This window comes from Biomphalaria glabrata, chromosome 13 (assembly GCF_947242115.1).
Source record: "Biomphalaria glabrata chromosome 13, xgBioGlab47.1, whole genome shotgun sequence".
NCBI classification, from domain to species: domain Eukaryota; kingdom Metazoa; phylum Mollusca; class Gastropoda; family Planorbidae; genus Biomphalaria; species Biomphalaria glabrata.
Window position 1 is genome coordinate 14,012,794 of NC_074723.1, and position 25,115 is coordinate 14,037,908.

General features: G+C 34.9%; 1 protein-coding gene across 1 annotated transcript; it reads right to left on the minus strand.

Annotated features, from left to right (window-relative positions):
- Window positions 1–1,677: 1,677 nt before the first annotated feature.
- On the minus strand, window positions 1,678–24,613 carry LOC106055920 (calsyntenin-1-like). The gene is made up of 17 exons (XM_056007617.1): window positions 24,288–24,613; window positions 13,995–14,141; window positions 13,541–13,748; window positions 12,968–13,235; window positions 12,546–12,825; window positions 11,698–11,964; window positions 11,329–11,534; window positions 11,087–11,216; window positions 10,764–10,918; window positions 10,336–10,487; window positions 9,092–9,360; window positions 8,652–8,813; window positions 8,386–8,531; window positions 7,712–7,844; window positions 6,902–7,083; window positions 6,352–6,531; window positions 1,678–5,254 (listed from the first exon to the last, which is right to left on the minus strand). The coding sequence occupies exons 1-16, from the start codon at window positions 24,346–24,348 to the stop codon at window positions 6,355–6,357; spliced, it is 2,943 nt and encodes a 980-aa protein (XP_055863592.1). The 5' UTR covers window positions 24,349–24,613; the 3' UTR covers window positions 1,678–5,254; window positions 6,352–6,354.
- Between the last annotated feature and the right edge of the window lie 502 nt (window positions 24,614–25,115).

Sequence of the window (25,115 nt, forward strand, 5' to 3'; positions counted from 1 at the left end):
GTTTTGCTGCATTCAATAATGCATAGGGGTTGTTTTGCTTCATTCAATAATGCATAGGGGTTGTTTTGTTTCATTCAATAATGCATAGGGGTTGTTTTGCTGCATTCAATAATGCATAGGGGTTGTTTTGTTTCATTCAATAATGCATAGGGGTTGTTTTGCTGCATTCAATAATGTATAGGGGTTGTTTTGTTTCATTCAATAATGCATAGGGGTTGTTTTGCTGCATTCAATAATGCATAGGGGTTGTTTTGTTTCATTCAATAATGCATAGGGGTTGTTTTGCTGCATTCAATAATGCATAGGGGTTGTTTTGTTTCATTCAATAATGCATAGGGGTTGTTTTTCTGCATTCAATAATGCATAGGGGTTGTTTTGTTTCATTCAATAATGCATAGGGGTTGTTTTGCTGCATTCAATAATGCATAGGGGTTGTTTTGCTGAATTCAATAATGTATAGGGGTTGTTTTGTTTCATTCAATAATGCATAGGGGTTGTTTTGCTGCATTCAATAATGCATAGGGGGTGTTTTGCTGCATTCAATAATGCATAGGGGTTGTTTTGCTTCATTCAATAATGCATAGGGGTTGTTTTGTTTCATTCAATAATGCATAGGGGTTGTTTTGCTGCATTCAATAATGCATAGGGGTTGTTTTGTTTCATTCAATAATGCATAGGGGTTGTTTTGCTGCATTCAATAATGCATAGGGGTTGTTTTGCTGCATTCAATAATGCATAGGGGTTGTTTTGTTTCATTCAATAATGCATAGGGGTTGTTTTGCTGCATTCAATAATGCATAGGGGTTGTTTTGCTTCATTCAATAATGCATAGGGGTTGTTTTGTTTCATTCAATAATGCATAGGGGTTGTTTTGCTGCATTCAATAATGCATAGGGGTTGTTTTGCTGCATTCAATAATGCATAGGGGTTGTTTTGCTTCATTCAATAATGCATAGGGGTTGTTTTGTTTCATTCAATAATGCATAGGGGTTGTTTCATTTCATCCAATAATAGACAGGGGTTGTTAGACAGGGGTTGTTTTGTTTCATTCAATAATGTATAGGGGTTGTTTTGCTTCATTCAGTAATGTAAAGGGGTTGTTTTGCTTCATTCAGTAATGTAAAGGGGTTGTTTTGTTTCATTCAGTAATGTAAAGGGGTTGTTTTGCTTCATTCAGTAATGTATAGGGGTTGTTTTGCTTCATTCAATAATGTAAAGGGGTTGTTTTGCTTCATTCAATAATGTAAAGGGGTTGTTTTGCTTCATTCAGTAATGTATATGGGTTGTTTTGCTTCAATTAATAACGTATAGGGGTTGTTTTGCTTCATTCGGTAATGTTTAGGGATTGTTTTGCTTCATTCAATGATGTATAGGGATTGTTTCACATCTGTTAATGGATAAGGGTTGTTTTGCTGCATTCAATAAAAGATTTATACTGGTTCATTTTATAATAGATGGTGAGTTATTCTGATTCATTTGACAATGGATAGGGGTTGATTTGGATCATTCAGATTGATAACCAAGAAGTATAGAAGTATAAATTGAATGTTCTGCATTCAAAAAATATCTCAAATTAAAAAAAAAGATACAACTTGTAAAAAAATTCTCAGAAAAGGTCAAGAGCCTTCTTTTCTCTTTTTGTCAAATACTGTAACAAATAAAAAAAAAACTCCAACATTAACTCACCAAATGTGTTTATTGTCATACATATTAGACTGATGGTTTACTTTGGACATATGACACAACATTGTTAGACTGAGTCAATGGCCTAACACTACAGAGTTGAATATCAAATACTTAGGAACAGGAAATATGTTTTAAAGCAGTAGGTCAATGATTTTTTGATTCTAATGGACCACATTGCACTTTTTGTAACACTGGCAATAAAGACAACTTAAACTATTTCTAACTTGGAAGAGAATTTGAACACCACAGTTTGATAATCATTTAACAATATGTAGCCAAACAAAATGTGAACTGTATACCTTATATTTCAAAAAAACTTATTCAATTAATAAGAATATACAAATGTATACTTTTTGGGTTTTTAATCTCCAGCTAGGTTTACACCAAAACATAAAAAATTTTCTTTAAATTTAAAGAGTAAGTTGTTTTTTTTTTTTGCTGTTTTTTTTAAATAGTTTACAATGAATAATGAACATGCAAATAAAAATAAAGAGACTAAATCAGATGAGGTGGTCAATGGTGAATCAATGGTTGCTACAAAATGATGTTTAGCATTGAGCTAGTGGATGGAGACCTGCTGCACATCAGCATCCCATGATGAGAGCTGAGCTCTGTAGTTGTTGAAATGTAATCATACACAAAAAAAAAAAGTTTTCCAATTTGCTTTATTTCCAATATCATGGAAGCAACTAGTCAATATCTTCAGTTGAGCTAGTAGTACTTAACTTAGTGACTCATAAAAAAAAATTCATGTGAAAAATATACATTAGTTGAACAATTTAGTCATACAAGCCATTTATCTTAGAAACATTAGATCAAACAAACCCATAGAAATGGATATTTTAAATTAATTTTCCAAAAAGTCTGTTAAAGATATAAAGTGAAAAAAAAAAAGACTACAAAAAGGGTTTGATGACATAATCAAACCACCAATAGTCTTACTCATGGAGATACTAAACATAAACTAACTGAAAAAAAAATTGTGCTATGTGATGACTTAGGAAAAAAAAAAACAAGTAAGGATGGAATGTACTAAATGAGATGAGAGGACCACATACTCAAGTGGTAGGGGTGAGCCACACAAAGTATGATCTTAGTAAGATAAACCACAAAGGAACGAGGCCATTAAGATGAACACAAGAAACAAATGTGTAAAGTTTGAAACCAAAAAAATCACAACACTTCAAGACTTGTTCAGCTCTAACAAGTCGTAGGGGAGGGGAGAGCATGTGTCTGTCAGCTGTGTGTAGATATGTCTAAAACATATACAAATATACATAAATATCAAATATAATCTGAAGGAAATGGCCAGCTTAGTAAACTAAGCCTTTTAAAAAAAAAAAAAAAAAAAAAAACTTTCAAATAACTTTGGATATAAATAATATATAAGGAAATAAATTTATATAGAAAAGTCCCCTGGCAAGAAAAAAAAAATGTTTTCTATAAGAGAAAGGTGTATAATGTACTGTGATAATTGTTCAAAGAGAATCAATGGCAGAATCATAAGGAGACAAACATATACATTTAAGCTGTCCAGTAACCACACACATCAAAAGTAGCCATATCTAGTGACTTAAACAACAAAAAATTAGAATGAAATATATAATACATATCACAAAGCAACAGCCTAACAAATACACAACAAAAATTAATTTAAAAACAAAAAAACAAAAACATGTTTATTTACTGAGCACCTAAAGCAAAGCTACAACATCAGCTGCTAGCAAGTGAACAAAATTGTTCTGTTTCATACACTGTCCTTTCATTAGTATTCTGTACACAATTTGTAACATTGAACTCAACAAATGTGATGGTCACAAAGTATAGACTATTTCTAGAAACAAAATGTCAGAAATTCCAATAGACAATTTTTGATTTTAAGATTGGTAGAAGTTGTACACACAAAAAAAAAAAAAAAATAGTGATCTAATAGTAAGTACTTCTACAACTAACAACAACCAAAACAACATAGTGTGAGCGCACATAGAATACATCCTTGAAATAAAAAAAAAATGCATTGGCCCAAAAAAACAGGCAGTAATTGAGAATGAAAACAAGAAATCCAATGTTGATGGTACAATACTTCAATGCAGAGTGGAGAGAGAGAAAGAAATGTTAGCCAATATACAATGTTGATGAGTGTGTGTGCCTGATCAAAGAGAGCACACTAGAGGAATGAATGAGTAAAGACAGACTAGTCGCTAAGACATCAATCAGGTGTGGACACATACAGGAAATAAAAAACAATAATGATTTAGGAATGAATTAAAGCAAGAGAAGAAAACTTGAGCACAATGATGAAACTAAAGGGAGCTTATGAAAGTAACATCTTTAGTTAAAGCTTCACAAATATACCATTTGAAAAGATCAACTTGCTGTAGAAAATATCATTGCCTTCTTACAAACTAAGCCTTTTTTAAAGATGCCATATCAAAGAGAAAGAGAAACAACACGATCTGGTTAAGTATCATATAGAAGCCAGTTGAAAGAAAAAAAAAAGATTTCAATGGAGGTACATGGAGTTCGTTGGAACAACTAATACTCAAAGAAACTGGCTCATAATACAGGATGAATCACACTGCTTTCATACACATACACATTCTGAAGTAGTAATAAATATAATGGATTTTAATGTCACTGTAAAACACTATCTCTACATTAACAAGAACAACTAAATTAACACATGGTTACATGTAGGACTCAATCCTTTTAGAAGGAACATCTGTCAAGTAATTAACATTACTTAGTTAAATGTCAAATATTTTAAAATATCTATGATTGAATTACTATTTTCTATACACACTAAAATAAAAAATTATTTCATCCTTCTAATTTTATAAAAACATTATGCACATTACTAACATTCACATATAAATTTTGTAAAAGACAAATGTATATATTTACATTAAAAACCATAGGGATAATTGACAAATTTCTTCTCAGTTTTTGTTTTTTGGTTATTAAACATTTTAAAAACAATAACATTAAACATAATGTCTTACAATTTAGAAGTGACTAAAAGATTAAAACTTTCTAACTATAGTAAAGTTTTTAGTAATGTATTTTAAAGCTCATATTTTCAACCAGTAGGTTTCCTCATGTTTCCTTTCATGTCACATCTATGAATACAATGAAGTTTTTCTAGCCTGCTTGTGAGTCTTCATATCTACACAACCAAAGCCAGTGAATAAATTGAAAGGACTATTTTTCTATTTTGGAGACCAGCCAAAAAAAAAAAAAAAAAAAATCAGATCCTAATAGTAAAAATTCAAAGAAATCACAACACATGCTTAATCTCTGATGAGAATAGAATATCCAAACACCTTCGCATGTTGTGTAAGAGTATGAATGCTGATTTAGCACAGTCCAGGTAGACAAACACACTTATACACAGAAAGAAATCATGGGACTTAGTACAGTGGCCATCATGAGCTGGAGTGATTCATGCTGTCTCCCATGAGGAATGTTGTTTGACAATCTCACAAGCAGTTGTAGATAGATGATGACATACTAGCACAGTAGTTTACAGCTTCTAATTCATACTACAATTGAAGAGAGTTTACAAAAGCTGTGGAGACAAAAGGACATCATTCAAATACATTTGGAAATTCTAATTTTCTGACCAAAACTATTATTTGTTCTTAATTTTAGAAACAAAAAACTTAACAGGACAAGTAAAGATTATGCTGAAGGACATACAGACAAAAGCATTTTTAGACATCGTAATCTCACCCTCACTTTTCCAAAATGAACATAAATTTGTTAAAAAGGAATATCAACATGATAATAATAATTTTTACATACAAATTTCAGTACTATAGATTTTTCAAATGTACATGGAGGAAGAAACACAGAACTAAGGTAAAAAGTCCCCAAAAAATCTAACAGGGAAAAAAAACAAACAAACACAAAATCAGCTAAGCCTGATCATGATAATAACTACTGTTTTAATCATCCAAAGTTACTTGAAAGCAGTTGCCCTTTCTTATTAAGTAACTTGGCGAGCCACATAGTTACTAATACCAATCTTGATGACTACTACTCAATTTGTATTGGAAAGTTATTGAACTACTATATATTATACTAGCCTGACATTACCCGCGGCCTGCGGGTCTAAGTTTGTTTACTAATCTAGTGGATTGGATTTAGATGTATGTTAAACTTAGCTAATGATCCTTTCAAGTTTTTTCTCTTTCGCTACGAAAATAAAATTAGTTTTGCGAAAATGGGTTTACCCGAAGCCGATACATTCATATCTATTAAAAACGAAAAGAGCGATATCTTTGTTAAATGAGTGGGATTATAAAGTGAGCAATTAAACGAAATAATTTAGTATTTTCATGTGTCAAAGTAAAAAACTATCTGTGCAAAGTGTACTTCTTAAAATAAAATCTAGGTCTAAATGCTTTCAATCTTTTCTCATGTCAACATTGTTAACCATGGCCTAGATCCATAAATACTATAGCTTTAATAGAGTCAGACAACTTTATTTTTTTTTAGGGTCTTAAGTTTGTTTTAGGGCTACAATACATACACTATGGTCTAAGTTGGTACCCAAGAAACATTCCTGCCAAGTTTTATCAAGATTGGTCAAGCGGTTTTGATGTCTATAAGTCACATACATACACCTCACATTCTACTTTATAGTATAAATTATATACCCACCTTTTAAAAGCTGGTGTGATCCCACTCTAATTCATTACCAACTGGCCCTTTGCCCTGAGGGGCAGGCTCTTCATCTTCAGTGCTGTCACCATAATCCCCCTGCATGCTACTTTCTTCATCTTCATCACTATCACTATCTTCTGGGAAGGTTGGTCTAGCACCATCCTCATATTCAAACATCTGCGGCACATTTAACAAGTAAACTTACAATATAATCAATGCCTGATTCAACTTAACATTTCAATATTATATTTTGTAACTTGTTACATAGCAACAAGCTCCTGATTTACAGGTACTTCTTCAGGAACAAGAGAAAGAAAACCAAATGATTGAATCTGCTCAAAGAACATACACAATTCTTGTGTATAATATGTATAAATTGTAAATACAGGATGATCATCTTAGACAGCTTTAATAACACATTTAAATTATTAAAACTTATTAAATTGTATATAGATAACCAACAATCACTTTATTCCACCAGATCTGTAAAAGGAAAAAAATAAGACTTGAGAAAGCAACACATTCAGCTATGTTGTTCTTCAAATACCTCTTGCTCCATTGGGTTAATGGTGATGTTTAAGGCAGAGTTATCCCACTCCATCTCTTGTTTCTCATCTACTTGAACAACCTGAGTTCTCCTGTGAGCAGCACGAATTCGAATCACACCCAAGACAATCATGAAGAGTAGGAAACCTACACACACAACAATTATGGCCACCATTCCAAGATCTGAGGAATAATTGTTTAAAGACAATTTTTTTTTTCAAGTAAGGAGAATTTGTATTAAGAAAATGTTTGTCAAACTAAAATTGTAAGTTTGCTTGTTAGTAAGCTAAGAAAAAAAAAACATGTTTAAGTTCATTTTGTTTTCTGTAAAAATCTTTCTTAACATGAAAAGTAAATAGAAGCTTGTCAAGTCATAAATCATATTTTATAAGCCATTCAATCTATATAACTTAAAGAACAAACAGAATACCCTATCAATTGTATTAACTTATTGTTACTGTATAAAAGAAGACAAAAGTAGCATGGACATATATCAATATAATGAGAAAAATGAATTTCTGCTTAGACAAATATTTGCAGAATAAAACAAACTATTGTGCAAAGCCTTTAACCAGCTGCTGTGGAAATAATACAACTACAAGCATTAACTATTTTGCTATTATGAATGTTCATTACTTATGACAATGAAAAATGAGATATGTGACATTTGATTCTCTCAAGTCCTAATGTTCAACACAATTTTAATCAGAAGGGAAAGATTTTAACCATTAAGTTAGATAAAAATAATTTTAAAGTAATGGCACATCCACACTAATATAAGTTATGACAACACAGTAGAGACAGTACTCACTGGAGCTAGCAGCTCCTGGTGCATGAAGACCATCTATGTTGGAAGTTTTCAAAGACTGGTGAATTCCTTGAACATTGGACTGAATATTAGCAGCTTTGGGAACTGGTGGAGGTGCTTGATGAACAGCGACCAGCTGCAATGTTAGAATGTTTAAATAAAGAGTATCTGTAAACAGTATCTACAACTATGCAAAGAAATAAGCTATCTTTTCAGATTTTAATTTTGACTATCCCTTAAAGCTCCCAAGTCAAAATAAATTACCCATGTAGTTAATGCTTCATACTTAAAATTGTTTTACAAACTATACTTATAAATAAAAATCGATTGTTTTTTTTTGCAAATTCATGGGCTCAAATAAACTGGGTGGATGGATGCAGTTCTTGAAAACAGCCCTTACAAATTTTCCCAGACATTTGAAAGTTGATGTATACTTTTTGGAAAAGAATTACTAGCTATTTGGCCACACTCAGAAAATTCTAGTTGACTGTTTAAATTTTTCTAAGTAAAAACAAAATTAATTTAAATTTGCCTTTTTTTTTCCTTTAAAAGCTAACTAACATTCATTAGTTATTAAGAATAAATAATCTCTCTATAAGCTGTATAAAAGAGGAATGGTCTTTTTTTTTTTAAAAAGTAATTTTTTTTTTTTCTTTCTTGTTAAACGCCCAACTTACCCTCTCAATGAATTTAGTGCTAATGAATCTTTGGTTCTGACTTGAACAATACAATGTGAGTGTTCTATTGGCCAACTCCTCTGGCTTGTTGTGGTAGTAATGAATATTACGAATCACATTCTCATAGTTGGGAATGGTATCAGCATCTAGAAAAATCAAACAAACAAGGGTTTACCAATCAAGATAACAGAATGATACATGTATTAAAACAAATCTTCACAATAAAAGAACTAATCAAGAATTGTAAAAAAAAAAAACAGTCTTACTGCGGATGACAACACCATCATTAGTTTCACTCCACTCCAAACCATGTATCTCCATCAGATGAGTGGGAAGGGAAAGGTGTTCAATGAATAAGTTGAGAGGTGGATCTGCCTTCACATGGCACTCGTCAATCATAAAGTCATCATCCTTTTGATCTGTTGACTCTGCATAAATTATACAAGGAAAATTGTGTCTACTTTGTTCGTCTTGTTGAATATCAGAATTAAAACGGGGATGAGTAGTTTCTTGCATAAATAAAATGCACAGATTAAAATCATTATTTAAACTATCCAATAATTAAATGAGTATCTCAAAACAGCATTATGCTAACCCCTTTAAAAGTATGATATCTCTATTAGTGTCATCACTTTCTCTTAAACACACTATGAAAGAAACTCTATACAGCTAACTACTAGTAAAAAAAAAAATTCTTAATATATACGTTGCAACAAAGTTTTGGAGAGCTTCTGAGCCAGCTTAGCAACTTTGGCAGAACCAGTCTCATCCTGTCCATCAGTATCGTCCATATCTTCCAAGGGCTGAGACCTAGCAAAAATGTGAATGTCATGGAAGACACGAAGCCCTCTTTCAAACTCATACACCATGCGGGTGAGGTTGGAGTAGCCTGTGATGACAAATACTGGCTCTTGCTGCTCTTCCACCAAAATCTTTTTCTCCAAAAGAGGAAGAACAACAGTCTGGCCTTCACAGCTGAGGAAACAATTAATTGATTAAAAAACATCAGCACAGAGTACACGGCAGCTAGTTATAATTAAAGTAATAAAGAAGTAATGTTCTAGGCTGAAGATTGCAATTGTTGAGCATTTCTGAAAAAAAAAAGCTCAACAACTAAAATGCAAAATAAGTTTGACAAGGTGAATTCCTGCCAAACAAAGTTGAATAATTCACTTAATGCCACAAAAGATAATGTTTATACCCTCTTGCATTGCTGGGTAGGAAGCCTGTTAGTTTCATACCCCATTTAGTTTCAAGCCCTACTGTAACTTTCTCCATTATCCTACCTCCACCAGCAACATAGCCGTTAAAGCCAAACTTTTTTTTTAGGTGTATGTGTTGGGAAGAGAGGGTGGGAGTGTCATTTTGGAATAGAAAAGTCTTTTTATTTATACTCAGATATCATTAACCAATATCTCCTACCATGGATCTTTTACATCCTACATTAGGATAATACATTGGGACTCTAGCAACAGTATTTCAAACTTTCCATTAAGATGAGCTATCACGTCTCATTTAGATTGAGAACTAGAGCGTGGAGACTTTTTTTTTACAGGACCACAGCCCAGTGTACAGGCCCCACCAGTAAAAATGATTTTTTAACTAGACATATTGTTCTATTTTTTTTAAGTTGTTTATTGATTTATTAGTATTAAATTTTTTTTTTTTTTTTTTCAAAATGTTTATTTTTAAGAATTTTTTAAAATTCTGTGTGTTACCCCTCTATGGGAAGGATTTTTCAAACCGGAAATAGGAACTATTGGGTTTGAATACTTGCATAGTTTAACAGAATCACCCCTTATATTGTAGCAAATAGCTTTTTTTTTTCTTTAAAAAGCATGCTTTCATACAAGCTATCATACATTTTTAGCCTTTCATTTTGAACTAAGTTTAGTAAGGACAATATAACATTTAATAAAGACAAAATTGTATATTCTATTTAACTCTTACATGAGAGAGGTTTCAATAGTAAGAGTTCTATAGCCAGGGGTCGGATAAGTACGAGCATTCACATAAGCCACTTGGCCCATAAGCCTGTTCACCTCTTCCACGCTTCGACTGTTGATTGTAAACTCCGTCATCTCACTATTGAAGCTGACACTCTTGATAAAAAAAAACAAAATTCATTAATTAATTAAGTATATTCCATAACACATTTCACTTTTACATCAAATACATATTATAAATATATTGCTGTCTATTTAAGTATTGATTAAATAATGTTCCTACATATGTCGTAAGTAGTTAAGATCATTGAGTTAATACTTTGTAGTAGTCACCATTCTTAGTTAAAATGCAATGATACAACTTCTTTAATACTGAAATATTAAGTATTGTGCTATAACAGACTACTACCAAGAAAGTCTATGATGACTTACAGTGCCACTGGACATATCACTGATGGCATGGAAATCCAAATTTTCTTTGCAGTTGTTCAAACACTTTATGACCCTTTCACTTTCAGTCTTGCCTTTTAGAACAAACAGTCCTGCCATGTAGCCCTTGTAGTAATGGCTAAAAGTATTTGCTGCTCCTAAATAAGAAAAGAATTAATTTTATATGAGGTTTAAACAAAAAAAGAAATAAATATATAAAACGTAATTAAAATGAGAAATTTGCAATACCTCAACGGATGTCATAGTATTTTTAAAATCAATCTGCAATACCTAAATAATTGTCATTTGAAAGAAATCTGCAATACCTTGCCAGCATGCACCAACAACAAGTTTAGTTCCGTGGACCTTTTTAGTTCTTCGAAGAGGCCAGTCGTCAATGATTTCAAAATTTTCATCATTTGTGACAAACAATTTACCATCGATGTAGAGACGAACCTGTCAATTGACATCAATAAGCAGAATGAGAACCATTGCATGATCAAAATCACTAACATTAAATAAGTTCAACCACATAACTAACAATAGCGTAAAAATGCAATAAACTTACTCCATCATCCTTGTTTTCCTGAAGGTCAACACTAACAGCAAAGTGATGCCACCTATCATCTGTAACTTGAGGAATGGCCCATCGGAACTCAGCTGGTTTGAAGACTTTCATGTCCTCCTCAGTTTCTACGTCCTCTGCCTCTATGCGCAGCAAAAGAATCAGCTTTTCACCATGGATGTAAAGGCCATAATGATGTCGATTCATTCCTTCAAATAGATATTAACAAAAAATTACTTGACCAATTTTTTAAAAATGTTGAAAAACACAAAAATAACCATTAAGCCAGGCAGCTTATTTGATTTTAAGCAAGTTAATTAGCACTTCTACAGATAAGCCCCCAACAAAAGATACTTTATAAGCACCACTCACCATCCCCATCAGACATACAAAGTATGTGTTCCTTGGGGACTTTAGAGTTATTCTGTTGCTGAGCCTCCCCATGACGTAACCAGGCTGAGATAGTGAACTGCTTGTGAAGCATGTGGTTGAACACAGATTCTGGCACTTCCAAAGCATTGCTCTGGCCATCAAAGGAGAACACTTGGTCCATTTCATGGCCATCATCAGTTGGAATGTTGTGTGCCCAATCAGCAGTGCTGGGGGAGGGCAACAAGTCTACACTGTCACCACTGGCTCCTAAAGATTGAGAAAATAAAACAGGTGGAGAAAATTGATATACTCTAACAGCTAATGAACAGAAATAATGGTACCATGATTAATTACGGTTACCTAAATTACAGCAAAACAATTGCAAAAGTGAAATATATACAGGGACAATTTTTCAATGCTTTTAATATAATTTATATATACATAGATATACATAAAAGTGTGATAGCTAAACAAATATGATAATTCTTAGTTGTTTTATTTTTATTTAGTTTTTCAAACTATTATCAAAACTGAAAACCAAGAAATCTTAGATTTAGTATACAATGAAAGCATGAATTACATTGTATACCATGTAACAAGTGTAATTATTAGACCTGGGAAAATTATAAATTATATAAGAATAAGACTATAAATTTTTTTTTCAAACTGGATTTGAGACTAAAAAAACTGAAGTTACATGCTGTATTTACAACTTTCTTTGATAACCCTTCTACCACACATTTCGGGGTGCTATTGAAACTTTTAACCGAAACAAAAAAACCAACAGATTACATGGCAGCCACAGGTCTTGAACAGTTAATGAGAAACATCTAAGCTGCATCACCTACCACACAATTTTCTCTGAGAATTCACAGAGTATGTATCTCTGTCACACCCTTTGCCAATATGTTTGGTGGTCAGAGTCAGTTTCACGTTGACTTGTGCAGGCTTGCAGTCACTGTCACATAGCTTAAGAGATGCCCCCTCGCCCAGCCTCTGCTGGCCAGAGCCAGCCCTGTATTTAATGACATCTTCCAGGCCAGACCAGCCGCTGTGGCATTTCTCAGTGATGGCAAGATTGATATAAACTGGGTCTGACCTACGACCTCCACAGTCAATGGCAACAGCCTAAAGAAAAATGATGTCATGATTATATAGTAAAACAATATATAGTATATAGTAAAAAATCAATATAAAACAAAATATATATGAAATATTGTAAATATTCTAATTTCCTCTAGAAGAAGTTAAACCACAAGTGTAAGCATACCCCAAGGATAAAGTTTCTATGGAGACTATAATCAAGTGGCTCTTTGTTTTTCAAAACACCCTGTGGTGTGATTTCAAATGGTACACCAGGTGTCAAGAGCTCATAGTTGCAGATAGTTTTATAGGGCTCAGATTCATCCTGATCAGATGCATGGATCTCAAGAATAGAATCATACATCTTTCCTTCTTCAACATTGGCGAAATAGGTATCATTTTCAAACTTTGGAGCAAATTCATCAACATCAAGAACTTTAATCAAAACGTAGGCCCTAAGGACAAAGAAAAACATTTGAACAATAGTAATTCTAAATCATTTAAAAAAAAATACCATTATATGAATCATCCTTAAAAAAAAAGTAAATATTATTATATTATATATATATTATATACACACTCACATATAAATACATGTACTAAATACTAATATTTATAAACTGCTTAGGACAGTTATAGACCTCCAATGTGAATCTCATTTAATTACAATTTATTATATTGATGAAGGCTAACATTGTTAACATATATCTAAGAAGAACTTTTTTACAAGCCATATTATACACACAAAAATGTAACTCACTTATTAGACTGTTTTGGTGGTGTGCCACAATCCTCTGCAACAATGCCAAACTTATAGACAGGATGCTCCTCAAAATTGAGTTTTTCTCCATCTTTCACTCGGATTTCTGCAGCCCCAGTCAGCTTATCCGTAACAATGATCTCAAAAGGCAGAGACTGAGTTTTAGGATGCCGCTTGTTTTTAGCGATGATATAATTACATATATACTCTAGATAAGAAACACACAAAAAGAACATAATGATAACTTGGAAACATTTTGTGATAAACCAATAAAATAAATTCAGAAAAAAAAATATAAATTTTAAGCTTTTTATATCTTTAAAGCAATTTTATTTAAAGATACAATTTTTCTTCTAGCTATCCAAATCATGTTAAAAAGTTTTTACAATCAATTAGAATGAGGACTGATGAGCAAAAAAGGATGGAACACTAACTATACAAGAAACAAACTTACTAGCAGCCCCAACTTCATCTGAATCACTTGCAAGAAGCTCTGGTTTCAACTGAACTATTCTCTCATTTTCTTTAATTTCTCCATGGAATGTAGGCTTATCATGCTCCATTAACTTAGACCATATAGATGGTTTAAAGCGGTTGACTTCTAGAAAAGGAAAAAAAATGTGTATAATTATATATAGATCTCTATAATTTTTATTCCCTTTTTTTTTAAAAGATAGCTTACAATAAATTTTTGTGGGTCCGACACTCCACCATAAAGTGAGTGCATTAAACACGCTAGAAACATGGTGACAAGCAAAAAAATTTGCTACTGAAGCAAGGATATTGTGGGGGCGGAAGAAAGGACCACTAAATACTGATCACTAGCATCCTCTAGTCTGGTGTGATAAACCATGGCCTTGGGTAATGTCACTTACAAGCAGAGATGGAAAGAATTTGAAGATTAGAAAATATTTCAACCAACTCCATGATGTTTTCAAAAAGATTTTTTGTTTCAAATTGATAGAGGTTTAAAATTCCAAATCTGGTGGTACACCACTTCATGCACCTGTGTCACATTTTTTACAATGACATCTAAGTAATACTAAATTAAATATAAAATAAAAAGATATAGATACTGCATTAAGTCTAAGATTATATTGATAACCCATTTCAACAAAAATGTCTGTTCAATACTCTTTGGTTTTAGTATAATATCATTTCAACCTAATCCATGTGTTCCATGTTACATCAAAAGATGCCATTTCGTGTACTTTTTCACACTTTTTCTACAATTTTAAAATTATACTCTATGCACCTTTCAAGCTCAAGATATCACAATTTATAAATCAATAATTTCTTAGAGCAATTTGTGACATTTTAATTATAATTTTTGTCACCAGTACTGGAGAAACATTCATCTACATCTAGTAGAAATATCAAATTTCTAATATAGTAGAGACTAGCTGCAAGGCAGAAGAGGTTTAGATTCAGAGTTTTCTTTCTCCTCTTAGCCAGCCAAGGCTAACAAGCCCTAGATCTGCCCAAAGCTTACTGGTTTAGGCGCGAGTTACTAGAGCTAGATCTAATCTCATTAGTTAATAATCTATAATCATGATCAACAAATGTAAGGAAGTCAAACTAGAATTTACTATAATAGTAAAATTTCTAATCATTTAAAAACTAGATAGATCTAGTAATATTTTTTTTATTAAATTACTATTTCAAACTTGAGCTATTTCCATGTTCATTTACATACCAGATTCTATTATTCCATAAACTTTAGATATCAATTTATCTAGATATCAATTTATCTAGATTGTTTTATCATTACATTAGACATTTTAGTCTTTAGCTAGAATCTGATGTACATTTGTAGATCTAGAACCTAGATCTACATAATTTTAATTTACTTTTTTCTACATCTACATCATTTGTAATCTAGTCAGATATAATAGAACAATTCAATCTAAACCTACTAGACATGGTATCATACTTATATATTTTTATAGGTGTTTTAAAAAAGTAGTTGTTTTTATTTCAAAAGTTCTATAATTATACTTTACTTTGTGACACATTTTTCTGTAAATAATTATGTGAATTTGTGAAATTCATGGATTATTGGACATACCTTCTGTGAATGATGGATTTGTCATTATAAGTATAAGGGATGTGTTTGACCTATTTTAGGCTATTTTTTTCCTGTCAAATAATTGTCTGCTGCTTCTGATTTTATTATTTTTTTAAATTCCTCTATTCTTGGGCATAAAAAATGATATATATATAGATCTAGACATTCTAGATCTATGTCCATAAAAGCCAATTTGAAATTGGTAAAAATAAATTGGTCCCAAAACAAAAGTAGAATGTTGAGAGCTCAGCTCAATCTGTTTTCCGCCATATAGACATAGTATAGTCATAGATCTAGACTCTAGATTCTAGAGTCAAGAGACTTAGATCTAGAATAATATAGAGTTATAGACGTCTAGGCAATTTCCGCAATGAGCGTCAATATTTACAAACTGCAACTGTTGCCAGATTGGCTTGGTTGGTTACCAATAAATTAGATATATACCACTCAAACCAAAAAATAAATTAAAATGAGTTCTCTTTTGTTGCCAACTATAAAATATAGTTCTGAAAAAGTTCGATAGCGTTTGAAAATGTAGATCCATTTTATTTAAACAACTCATACATTTACTAGATCTAGTGCAAATTATAGAGCAAATGTAGATTATTTCTAGATCTAACTTTTTTTTTGTAATGATTTTTTTGTCTATACTCTTAAGAATTAATAAGTCTTAATAAAATGTTATGGATCTGTCTTTGTGTTTTGTTTTTCTTATTTCTGTTATATGTTAATGTAATATATTGTAATGCATTATTTCATTAGCACGTAAACGTGTGTATGGTACACTGGTACTGGTATGTTTATTATTAAAATTGGATTTTTTTTTGTTTTGACAAGAGTACAGTATAGAAGACTTGCGCCAACAGTTACTGGCACAAAAATCAATAGTTTCAGATAGATGTAGATAAGACTTATAGGCTAGTAGGCCAATTTAGATCTCAACTTTATTTAATTTAAATCGTAATCAAAATATTACTAAATAGATCTATTTAAAATGTTATCATTAGTCTATATAGATCTAGATGGTATTTAAATTGGGTTTTTTCTTTCACACAAACACACACACAAATCTAAACCTAGTCTATATCAAATAACGGTACTATATGATAGATCTATACATTTTTTTTTAATGATCTATGCCCACTACTGTATGTAAGGAGCAAACTTGGAGATGTCTGACATGGCTAAACACATGTGCCCCATTCTGCTGTTAGGGATTAGCATGGGCTCAATTAAGGGGCACTGATGAAACCCATGTGGGGCCAGTAAGAGGGGTGATCATTGAGGGGCCTGAAAGTGCTTAATTTATGAGCTCCATCTGGGGAACGAACATTGACCCAAACAGGTGCCCTTAGGGGTGAGCTTGGGCTCAGATAGTGGCACAGATTGAGAAAGCTGAAAGAGCTGTAACTCATGGGCTCTATTTGGGGGATGAAAATTGGCCCAAACAATAGGGGTCCTTAAGGGTGAGTTTGGGCTCAGATAGGGTCCCAGATGAATTCAGGATAAAACCCATGCGGGGGCAGTAAGAGGGGCAAACATTGAGGGCTAAACACATGGGGCCCATTTAGCGATTAATGTTGGCTTAAAAGGGTGCCCTGAAATGTGAGCCTTGGCTCAGATAGGGGGGTCGGATGAATTTTGGATAAAACCAAGTAAGAGCGTCGAACATTGAGGGGCCTGCGAGGGCTAAAAACATGTCCCCCATTTTGGGGATCATCGTTGTTCAAATGGGGGTCCTTAAAGGGCGATTGTGGGCACTATCATGGGGCCCAGATGGAGCCCTAGTGGAGGCCAGTAAGGAGCAAACTTCAAGGGGCCTCAAAGGGCTAAACACAATGGCCCTAATCGAAGGCATACGTTGACCCAAGCAGGCCCTTAGGAGTGAGCTTGGGCTCAGGGGGCCCAGATGAAACCCTTTTAGGGACAGTAAGGGGGCAAACATTGAGAAGCCTAAAAGTGCTATAACTCATGGGCTCCATTTGGGGGATGAAAATTGGCCCAAAAAACAGGGGTCCTAAATGGTGAGTCTGTGCTCAATTAGTGGGCCCAATGAAGCCCTGATAAAACCCGTGGGGACAGTTAGAGGGGCGAACATTGAGGGGTCTGAAAGGGCTAAACACATGTGACCTATTTAGGGATTAATGTTGGCCCGAAAGCCCTTAGAGGTAAGCCTGGGCTCAGATGAATTCCTGATAAACAGACATGGGGCCATTAACAGGGGAAAACATTGAGGGGCCTGAAAGGGCTAAAGACATGGGCCCTATTTCGGGGGTTGATCGTCGCTCAAATGGGGGCCCTTAAAAAGCTATTCTGGGCACAATCAGGGGGCAAAGATAAAGCCCTAGTGGAGGCCAGTAAGGGACGAACTTTAAAGGGCCTGAAAGGGCTAAACACAATGGCCCCAATTCACTGGCGGATCCAGGGGGGGGGGGGGAGGTAGGAGCAATCGCCCCCCCCCCCAGCTCCCCCACCCCTTCGGGAACGAATTTTAGTAAAGAAATCACACAATCTGTGTACGAATTTATTAATTATGTTAATAATATATACGAATTAATTATTTTTCAACCTGCTTCTAGATTATTTCGCCCCCTCCCCCATTTAGTATGTTGGCCAATCTGGTGGGATGGGGAGGTGGCGATGGCATAAACTTTCGATCTGGGGGGGGCCATTAGCTTTATGACGTTCAATCTTTCTAAGGCTTTTTGTCGTACTTCTTACAAATGATCAGACATGACCAGCTTAGGATCCAGGGCCGTGGGTCCGATTCAAGCGTGGTCCCATCAATTTTTAGATTTATGGCTGCTTGGTGGATGTCTTTTTCCCAATGTGAATAGGGTCTGAACTGGGGTTTTTTAGTACAATTTATTTCCATTTTCCACATACGGGTAAAGAACGAAATTGTGACGAGGTCACGTTGGAATTCCGCCATGAGAGCTGCAGCGGATATCCCGGTCTGCCAGATGAGCAGGTCGTCAGCGAAGAGCAGAGATCAACATTTCAATCGTTCAATCAGATCGTTTATATAGACTAAGAAAAGCGTACATGATAATGATGAGCCCTGCGGTAAACCTTGCTCAAGTGTTCTTTTGCGAGACACGCTAGATCCGTAGCGCGACTGGACTGTCCTGTCTGTTAGGAAGTTTTTTAGTCACCGATACATATTTGAGCATACTCCGAGGTTCATTCATTTTAGCAATAATCCTTGTCTCCAAACTCTGTCATAGGCTTAAGATCTAAAAATACTGACAGTGTCAATTCGCCCTTGCGTCTTACCGTACCTCTCGGGAAACCGTCAGCTACTGACTGCATAAACACCATCGCTTGATCATTTGCACTTTTATGTTGCCTGAACCCGCCCTTTTCAGGTGCGATGATTTTGCTTTCTTCCAAGTACCACATGAGCCTTCTGTTTATCACTCTTTCAGCTATTTTCCCTACAAACGATGTTAGGGATATTGGTCTATAGCTGTCAGGTCGGTCGGCCGCCTTTCCTATCGTGGCCACTTTCCAGGCCTTTGGTAATTTCCCTTACGTCCAGGTCCGATTGAGCAAGTCGCATAATTTACTTTGCACTTTTCAATAAACGGGCCATGCTTTAACGATCAACCTAACATACTTTTTGAGCCCGAGAATGAATGTGACTTACACTGCAATGTCACACCCATTCTCTCGTTCTTTCGCTCTCTAGGTCCCCATTTCTTTTTTACCCGCGCAGCGTTATTCCTCCCACATAGTCTTTTGACATAATTTGGAAAAACCCGCTTTATAATGCGCCCCCGACGCTGAACCGACCAATAGCGCCGACAAAAAACAAACGCGGACAAAATAGCGCCGACATAATTTCCCGACAAAGTAGGGCATACTTAGGCTATATATAATGTGTATAAAAGTACCGGATTTATTTAAGTGAAGGTCCTGAATAGCATTTTTGTTGTGGTCTCTATCTTCTTCAGCATTAGTAGTTCTAAAAGTATGCCATATTTGCAGAGAAAGAGAGTACTTTAACATTTATTTTCCATCACAAAAAATCAGCAGCTTATTATAATTCTTGCATAATTTGTGCATATGTTAAATTTAATTTTTTTTTTCACGCCATTTTTTTGGCGGCGCTATTTTGCTCCCGCTATTTTGTCGGGGAGCCGCCCCTGACACATACACGCTCTCATATTTAGGGCCCGTAAATATTTCCGATCGTGTAAATCAGGGGTGGGCAACCTTTTTGTATCGAGGGCCGCATTAACAAAATTTTGGGAATGGGGGGCCGCATATATATATATGTATATATATATATATATATATATGTGTGTGTGTGTATACTTACAACTTAGAAAAATACGCTAGTTAACTGTATAATGTCTTTTAATTCATATTTATACTGTATTATACATTCACTTTTCCTTTTTTTTTCACATTCTAAATTGAGGAATTACTAGAGTTAGCAATTTCTGAAACCAATTTAACGATTTTTTTTAAAAATTTGCTATTGTCTTTTCATATTACAACATTTCACCACAAATGTACAGTTGTACTTAATCGGAGGAATTTAACTATTTACACTCGTGCGTAATGTTCCTGATTTGTGGAACTAGCTTTCTAGTTGTTATACTTGTGACTGCTGTCAAATTATAGTCATTCACCATCGACCTGTGATTACACTTGTTATTTTCCACAAGAAAAATACTTGTTCACATATGTATGTGTACCAAAATAATTTGTAGGGAAATTTAGAATTATTTTTAATAGATTAGCATTTTTATATGTATATACTGTGGGTACACACAATTTCTGTAGGTATTCGCGGGCCGCATAAAACACTTCAGCGGGCCGCATGTGGCCCGCGGGCCGTAGTTTGCCCACCCCTGGTGTAAATTCTTTATCAACGTCTAATAGAACAGAACAAATAAATTATATGTCATAGAAACCCAAATCTTTTTTTTTTTTCGTAGGCCCCTTGGAAGTCTTCGTGGACCTCTGGGGTCTATATAGACCACTTTGGAAGTGACTGCTTTAAAAATTGCACCATGGGCGTAGACGGTGGAGGGGGTGAGGTTCAGCCCACCCCCGGAAATGAAATCTCCAGTGGGTGGTGGGATTTTTGTGACATTATTTGCTTTAATTTTGTTTATTTTAGTTACATTGCTTCGCTGGCAAGGGCGGGGTGTCTACACTCTATACATTAACTCCAGGAAGAACATATTGTAGGGTACAATAAAAATCTTTGGGAAGAATGAAGGGTCATAATGTAATAGGGATTAATTATGGACACCACACACGAATGGCGATGTGGGGGGGGGGGGGAGAACCCCCGAAAAAAAAAGCCTGAGTTTGGGCCAACGTTCATCCCCTGAATGGAGCCCGTGTATTTAGCCCTTTCAGGCCCCTCAATGTTAGCCCCACACTTACTCCACGAGGGTTCTATCAGGGCTTCATCTGGGCCCCCGAACTGAGACCAGACTTGACCCTTAAGGGCCCTGTTTGGGCTTTCATTAATTGCCCCCAAAGGGCCAAGTATCTTTGGCCCTGTTGGGGCCCACAAGTCCTTCCCTTTACAGGCCTCACACGGGTTTCACAAGGGGATTTTCTGGGCACCCTAACTGATCTCAGACTCAGCCCTATAGGCGCCAGTTCGGGCCAATATTCATCCCCCAAATGGGGGCCATGTGGTTAGTATGAGCTGGTCCAGTTGGGGCCCTTACCTGGCCCAAAATCTTCGCTAATAATAACAGGGATCCACTCATCCGGTTTATCCGGACTTTATCTGGGCCCTCTAATGAGCCCAAACTCACCCCTAAGGGCTCCCATTCATCTTCCGAATGGTGTCCATGTGTTTAGCGTAGGTTTCATCAGGGCTTTATCTGGGCCCCCTAATTGAGCACAGATTCATCCCTAACGGCCCCCATTCCTCCTCTGATCCCAGACTCAGCCCTAAGGACGCCCATTTGGGCCAAGGTTCATCCCCCCAAGTGGGGCCCATGTAGTTAGCCCTTACAGGCCCATCAACGTTTGCCCTATACTAGCCCAATTAGGTTTCCATCGGGGCTTCATCTGGGCCCTCTGATTGCGCCCGTTTGGGCCAACCTTCATCCCCCAAATGAGGCCCATGTGTATAGCCCTTTCAGGGCCCTCAGTGTTTGCCCCCCAATGGCTCTTGGAGTGTTCCAATAGGGCTTCATCTGGGCACCTGAATTGAGACCAGACTCAGCCATAAGGCCCCCCATTTGGTCTAATGTTCACCTCCGAAATGGGGTCATGTGTTTAGCCCTTTCAGGCCCCTCAATGTGAGCCCTACACTAGCTCTATGAAGGTTTTATCAGGGCTTCTCTGGGCCCCCAAACTGAGCCTAGACTCAGCCCTAAGGATTCCCATTTGGGCTAATGTTCGCCTCCCAAATGGGGCTTATGTGTTTAGCCCTTTCAGGCCCCTAAATGTTAGCCCCACACTGACTCCATGAGGGTTCCATCAGGGCTTCATCTTAGCCCCCAAACTGAGACCAGACTCAGCCCTTAGGGCCCTCATTTGGGGCAATGTTCATCCCCAAATGGGGCCTATGTGGTTAGCCCTTTCATACCCTTAACATTTGCCCCATAATAGCCCCATTAGGGTTTCTATCTGGGCTTTATCTGGGCCCCTTCATTGTGCCTAGACTTGATCCTTAAGGGCCATGTTTGGGCTTTCATTAATTGCCCCCAAAGGGCCAATTATCTTTGGCCCTGTTGGGGCCCACAAGTCCTTCCCCTTACAGGCTTCACAAGGGTTTCACAAGGGGATTTTCTGGGCCCCCTGACTGAGCCCAGACTCAGCCCTATAGGCGCCTGTTTGGGCCAATGTTCCTCCCCCAAATGGGGCCCATGTGGTTAGTATGAGCTGGACCAGTTGGGGCCCTTACAAGGCCAAAACCTTTGCTACAAAAAACAGGGATCCACTCATCCAGCGTTGAAAGAAAAAAACGATGCTAAATATTGTCTATTGAGATTTTAATAGGCCCGATGTCTAAAAGAAATATGATCACAATAATAATGTCCATTTTAAGTAAATGTTGACAGCACCATAGGTGAAATAAAAATATAATGTCGTATTTTACTTATTTCAACATTATTCTAGACAGACATATTAAGACATGTTGCAGTAGTCCTAGATTTATTTAAATACAATATTGATCTCAACATTATTTTATTTAAATGGTAATCAAAATATTACTAAATAGATCTATTTAAAATTTAATCATTAATCTCTATATAGACCAAGATGAAGGTGTATTTAAATTCAGTTCTTATCACACACACATTAACACACACACAAAATATAAACCTATTACCTAGTCATAGTCTATATCAAATACTGCTCTCTTACATCTGTCTGAAATAATGTTTTTCCTCATCTAGATCCACTACCTACTGTACCGGTATGTAATTATTATACTTATAATTTAATGTTGACTTCATTAACATTTGACTAGATAGACGTCCCAGTATGCGTACAGCTATTTAAATTCAATATTAATCTCAACTTTAACTTAGAAATATTACATGTTGACAGCACATTAAATTTTAATCCAAAAATTCTGCACCTAGACCTAGTCTATATCAAATACAAATGCCACATCTAGATCCACTATTTTTTCTGCAATTATTGTAATTTAGATGTAATTAATAAGAATATATTTATTAATTATATAATAATATACTATTCTCTCCTCCCCCTATTCAAAACTACTGCTAGTAATAGTTTATATAAGTTGTTTATTCAATCTACATAGCTATCCGTATTTACGGTCGGTATTTTATATAGGTCTGTGAGCTCTATTATTTCTATTAGTTTATTTTCTCTCTCTTCCTATCCGTGATTGAAGTCGGTATTTAAAAAACAACTAGGTTATTCCCCCTTTAGATAATGCTTTTGGTCTTGATCCTGCTCCTTGACAACGCAGAAAAATGGCCAGGAGTGTAAATACCGACGCTCAATGCGGATATTGCCGAGGTCTAGATTTAGATCTAGTCTAGACTATAGAAAATAGATCGAATATAGATCTAGATCTACTTAAAATCTACTTAATATAGATTATAGTGTTATACTGTTGTACTATAGACTAGGCCTAGGCACTGCCATTAGTAGGTCTAGCTAGATCTAGTCTAGAGTCTAGAATCTAGAACTAGATTGACTAGATGATGTAGATCTAGATTTCTAGATGATACTTTCTTTTGATAGATATCTAGTCAATATAGACAATATATATAGTAGACTAAGTAGAATCTACTATCTAATCTAGAACTAAGAATAAAGACTAAAATTAAACTAAGAGTAAGACTAAGACTAATAAGAGAGACTGTTGTCAGTGTTGTGTGTGTTGGAAGTGTTTGTGGAGAACACAATGACTGATCAATCATTATTCATACCAATGTCGCCAATGATCATTTATGATCTAAATTCTAAATCTAAGACTTAAGTGAATTAAGTCACTTAAGAGATTAAAGAGTAGCAAGAGATAAGAATGACAAGAATTTCAATTAGATGTAGATCTATTATAAGTCTATATTCAATATCAATTGAATATGGACTAATAAAGAATAAAGTAATAAAGTAAAAAATTAAAAAAAAGAAAATCATTTTCAATTTTTTTATTTATTCTTTACTTTAAAAGTTTTAATTTATTAAAATTAAATGAAAGAAAAAAATTACCTGAAGTTCCAATGGCATGGTTTGAAAGGACAAGAAGAATAGAAATTGTTATAATTCCCATCGTAGAAGGAATCAACGTCGAATTTCGACCACCTATCAACCAGTTCAAAGTTAATTTCCGTATGAATCTGACAGAAAGAATTTCGGCTATAGTCTAGATCTAGACTATGGATAAGAGTCTACTGTACACAATGCACAACAAATATGGCTGAAGTTTGTGAATGTTAATGAATTACAATGACGTCATACATCTTTCCGGTTATAAAAATAATACAGAGTTATTTCATTTTCATTGAAATACTATTTTATAATAATTTGAAGATAAAAAAATTTATCTAAACCTAGACTATGAAATACTTTGTAATTGGGGTAGCAATCAAAGTCTAAATAAGAAAATTAAAAAACGGGACAAAAAAAAAAAAAGGATTAAGTTTTTTTTTAGTTTTTTTTTTTTAATACTTGAGATAAATGACCCGGAAAGAAATGAAAAATATAACGAATCCTCCAATCATGACGTCTACAAATTTTAGGGGTGGACTTTAAAATGCTTGTGAACTAGATTTCTAATCATACAAATCTAGTAGTTAAGACTTTTTTTAGAATATGCATCTTCTGTTTTATGGCACCTTAAAATAAGAAAACACAAAGAAATTAGAACAAACGCAAAATATAGCAGTAACGTCTGTATTATATAAGATAAGATAATATAAGATAAGAAGATTTATAACAAATGAATATCAGTAGCGGATCCAGAACTTTTGAGTGGAGGGGCGATTATTTTCCTAACCCTATGTATAAGCGCATATACAGAGTATATACATGAGAATA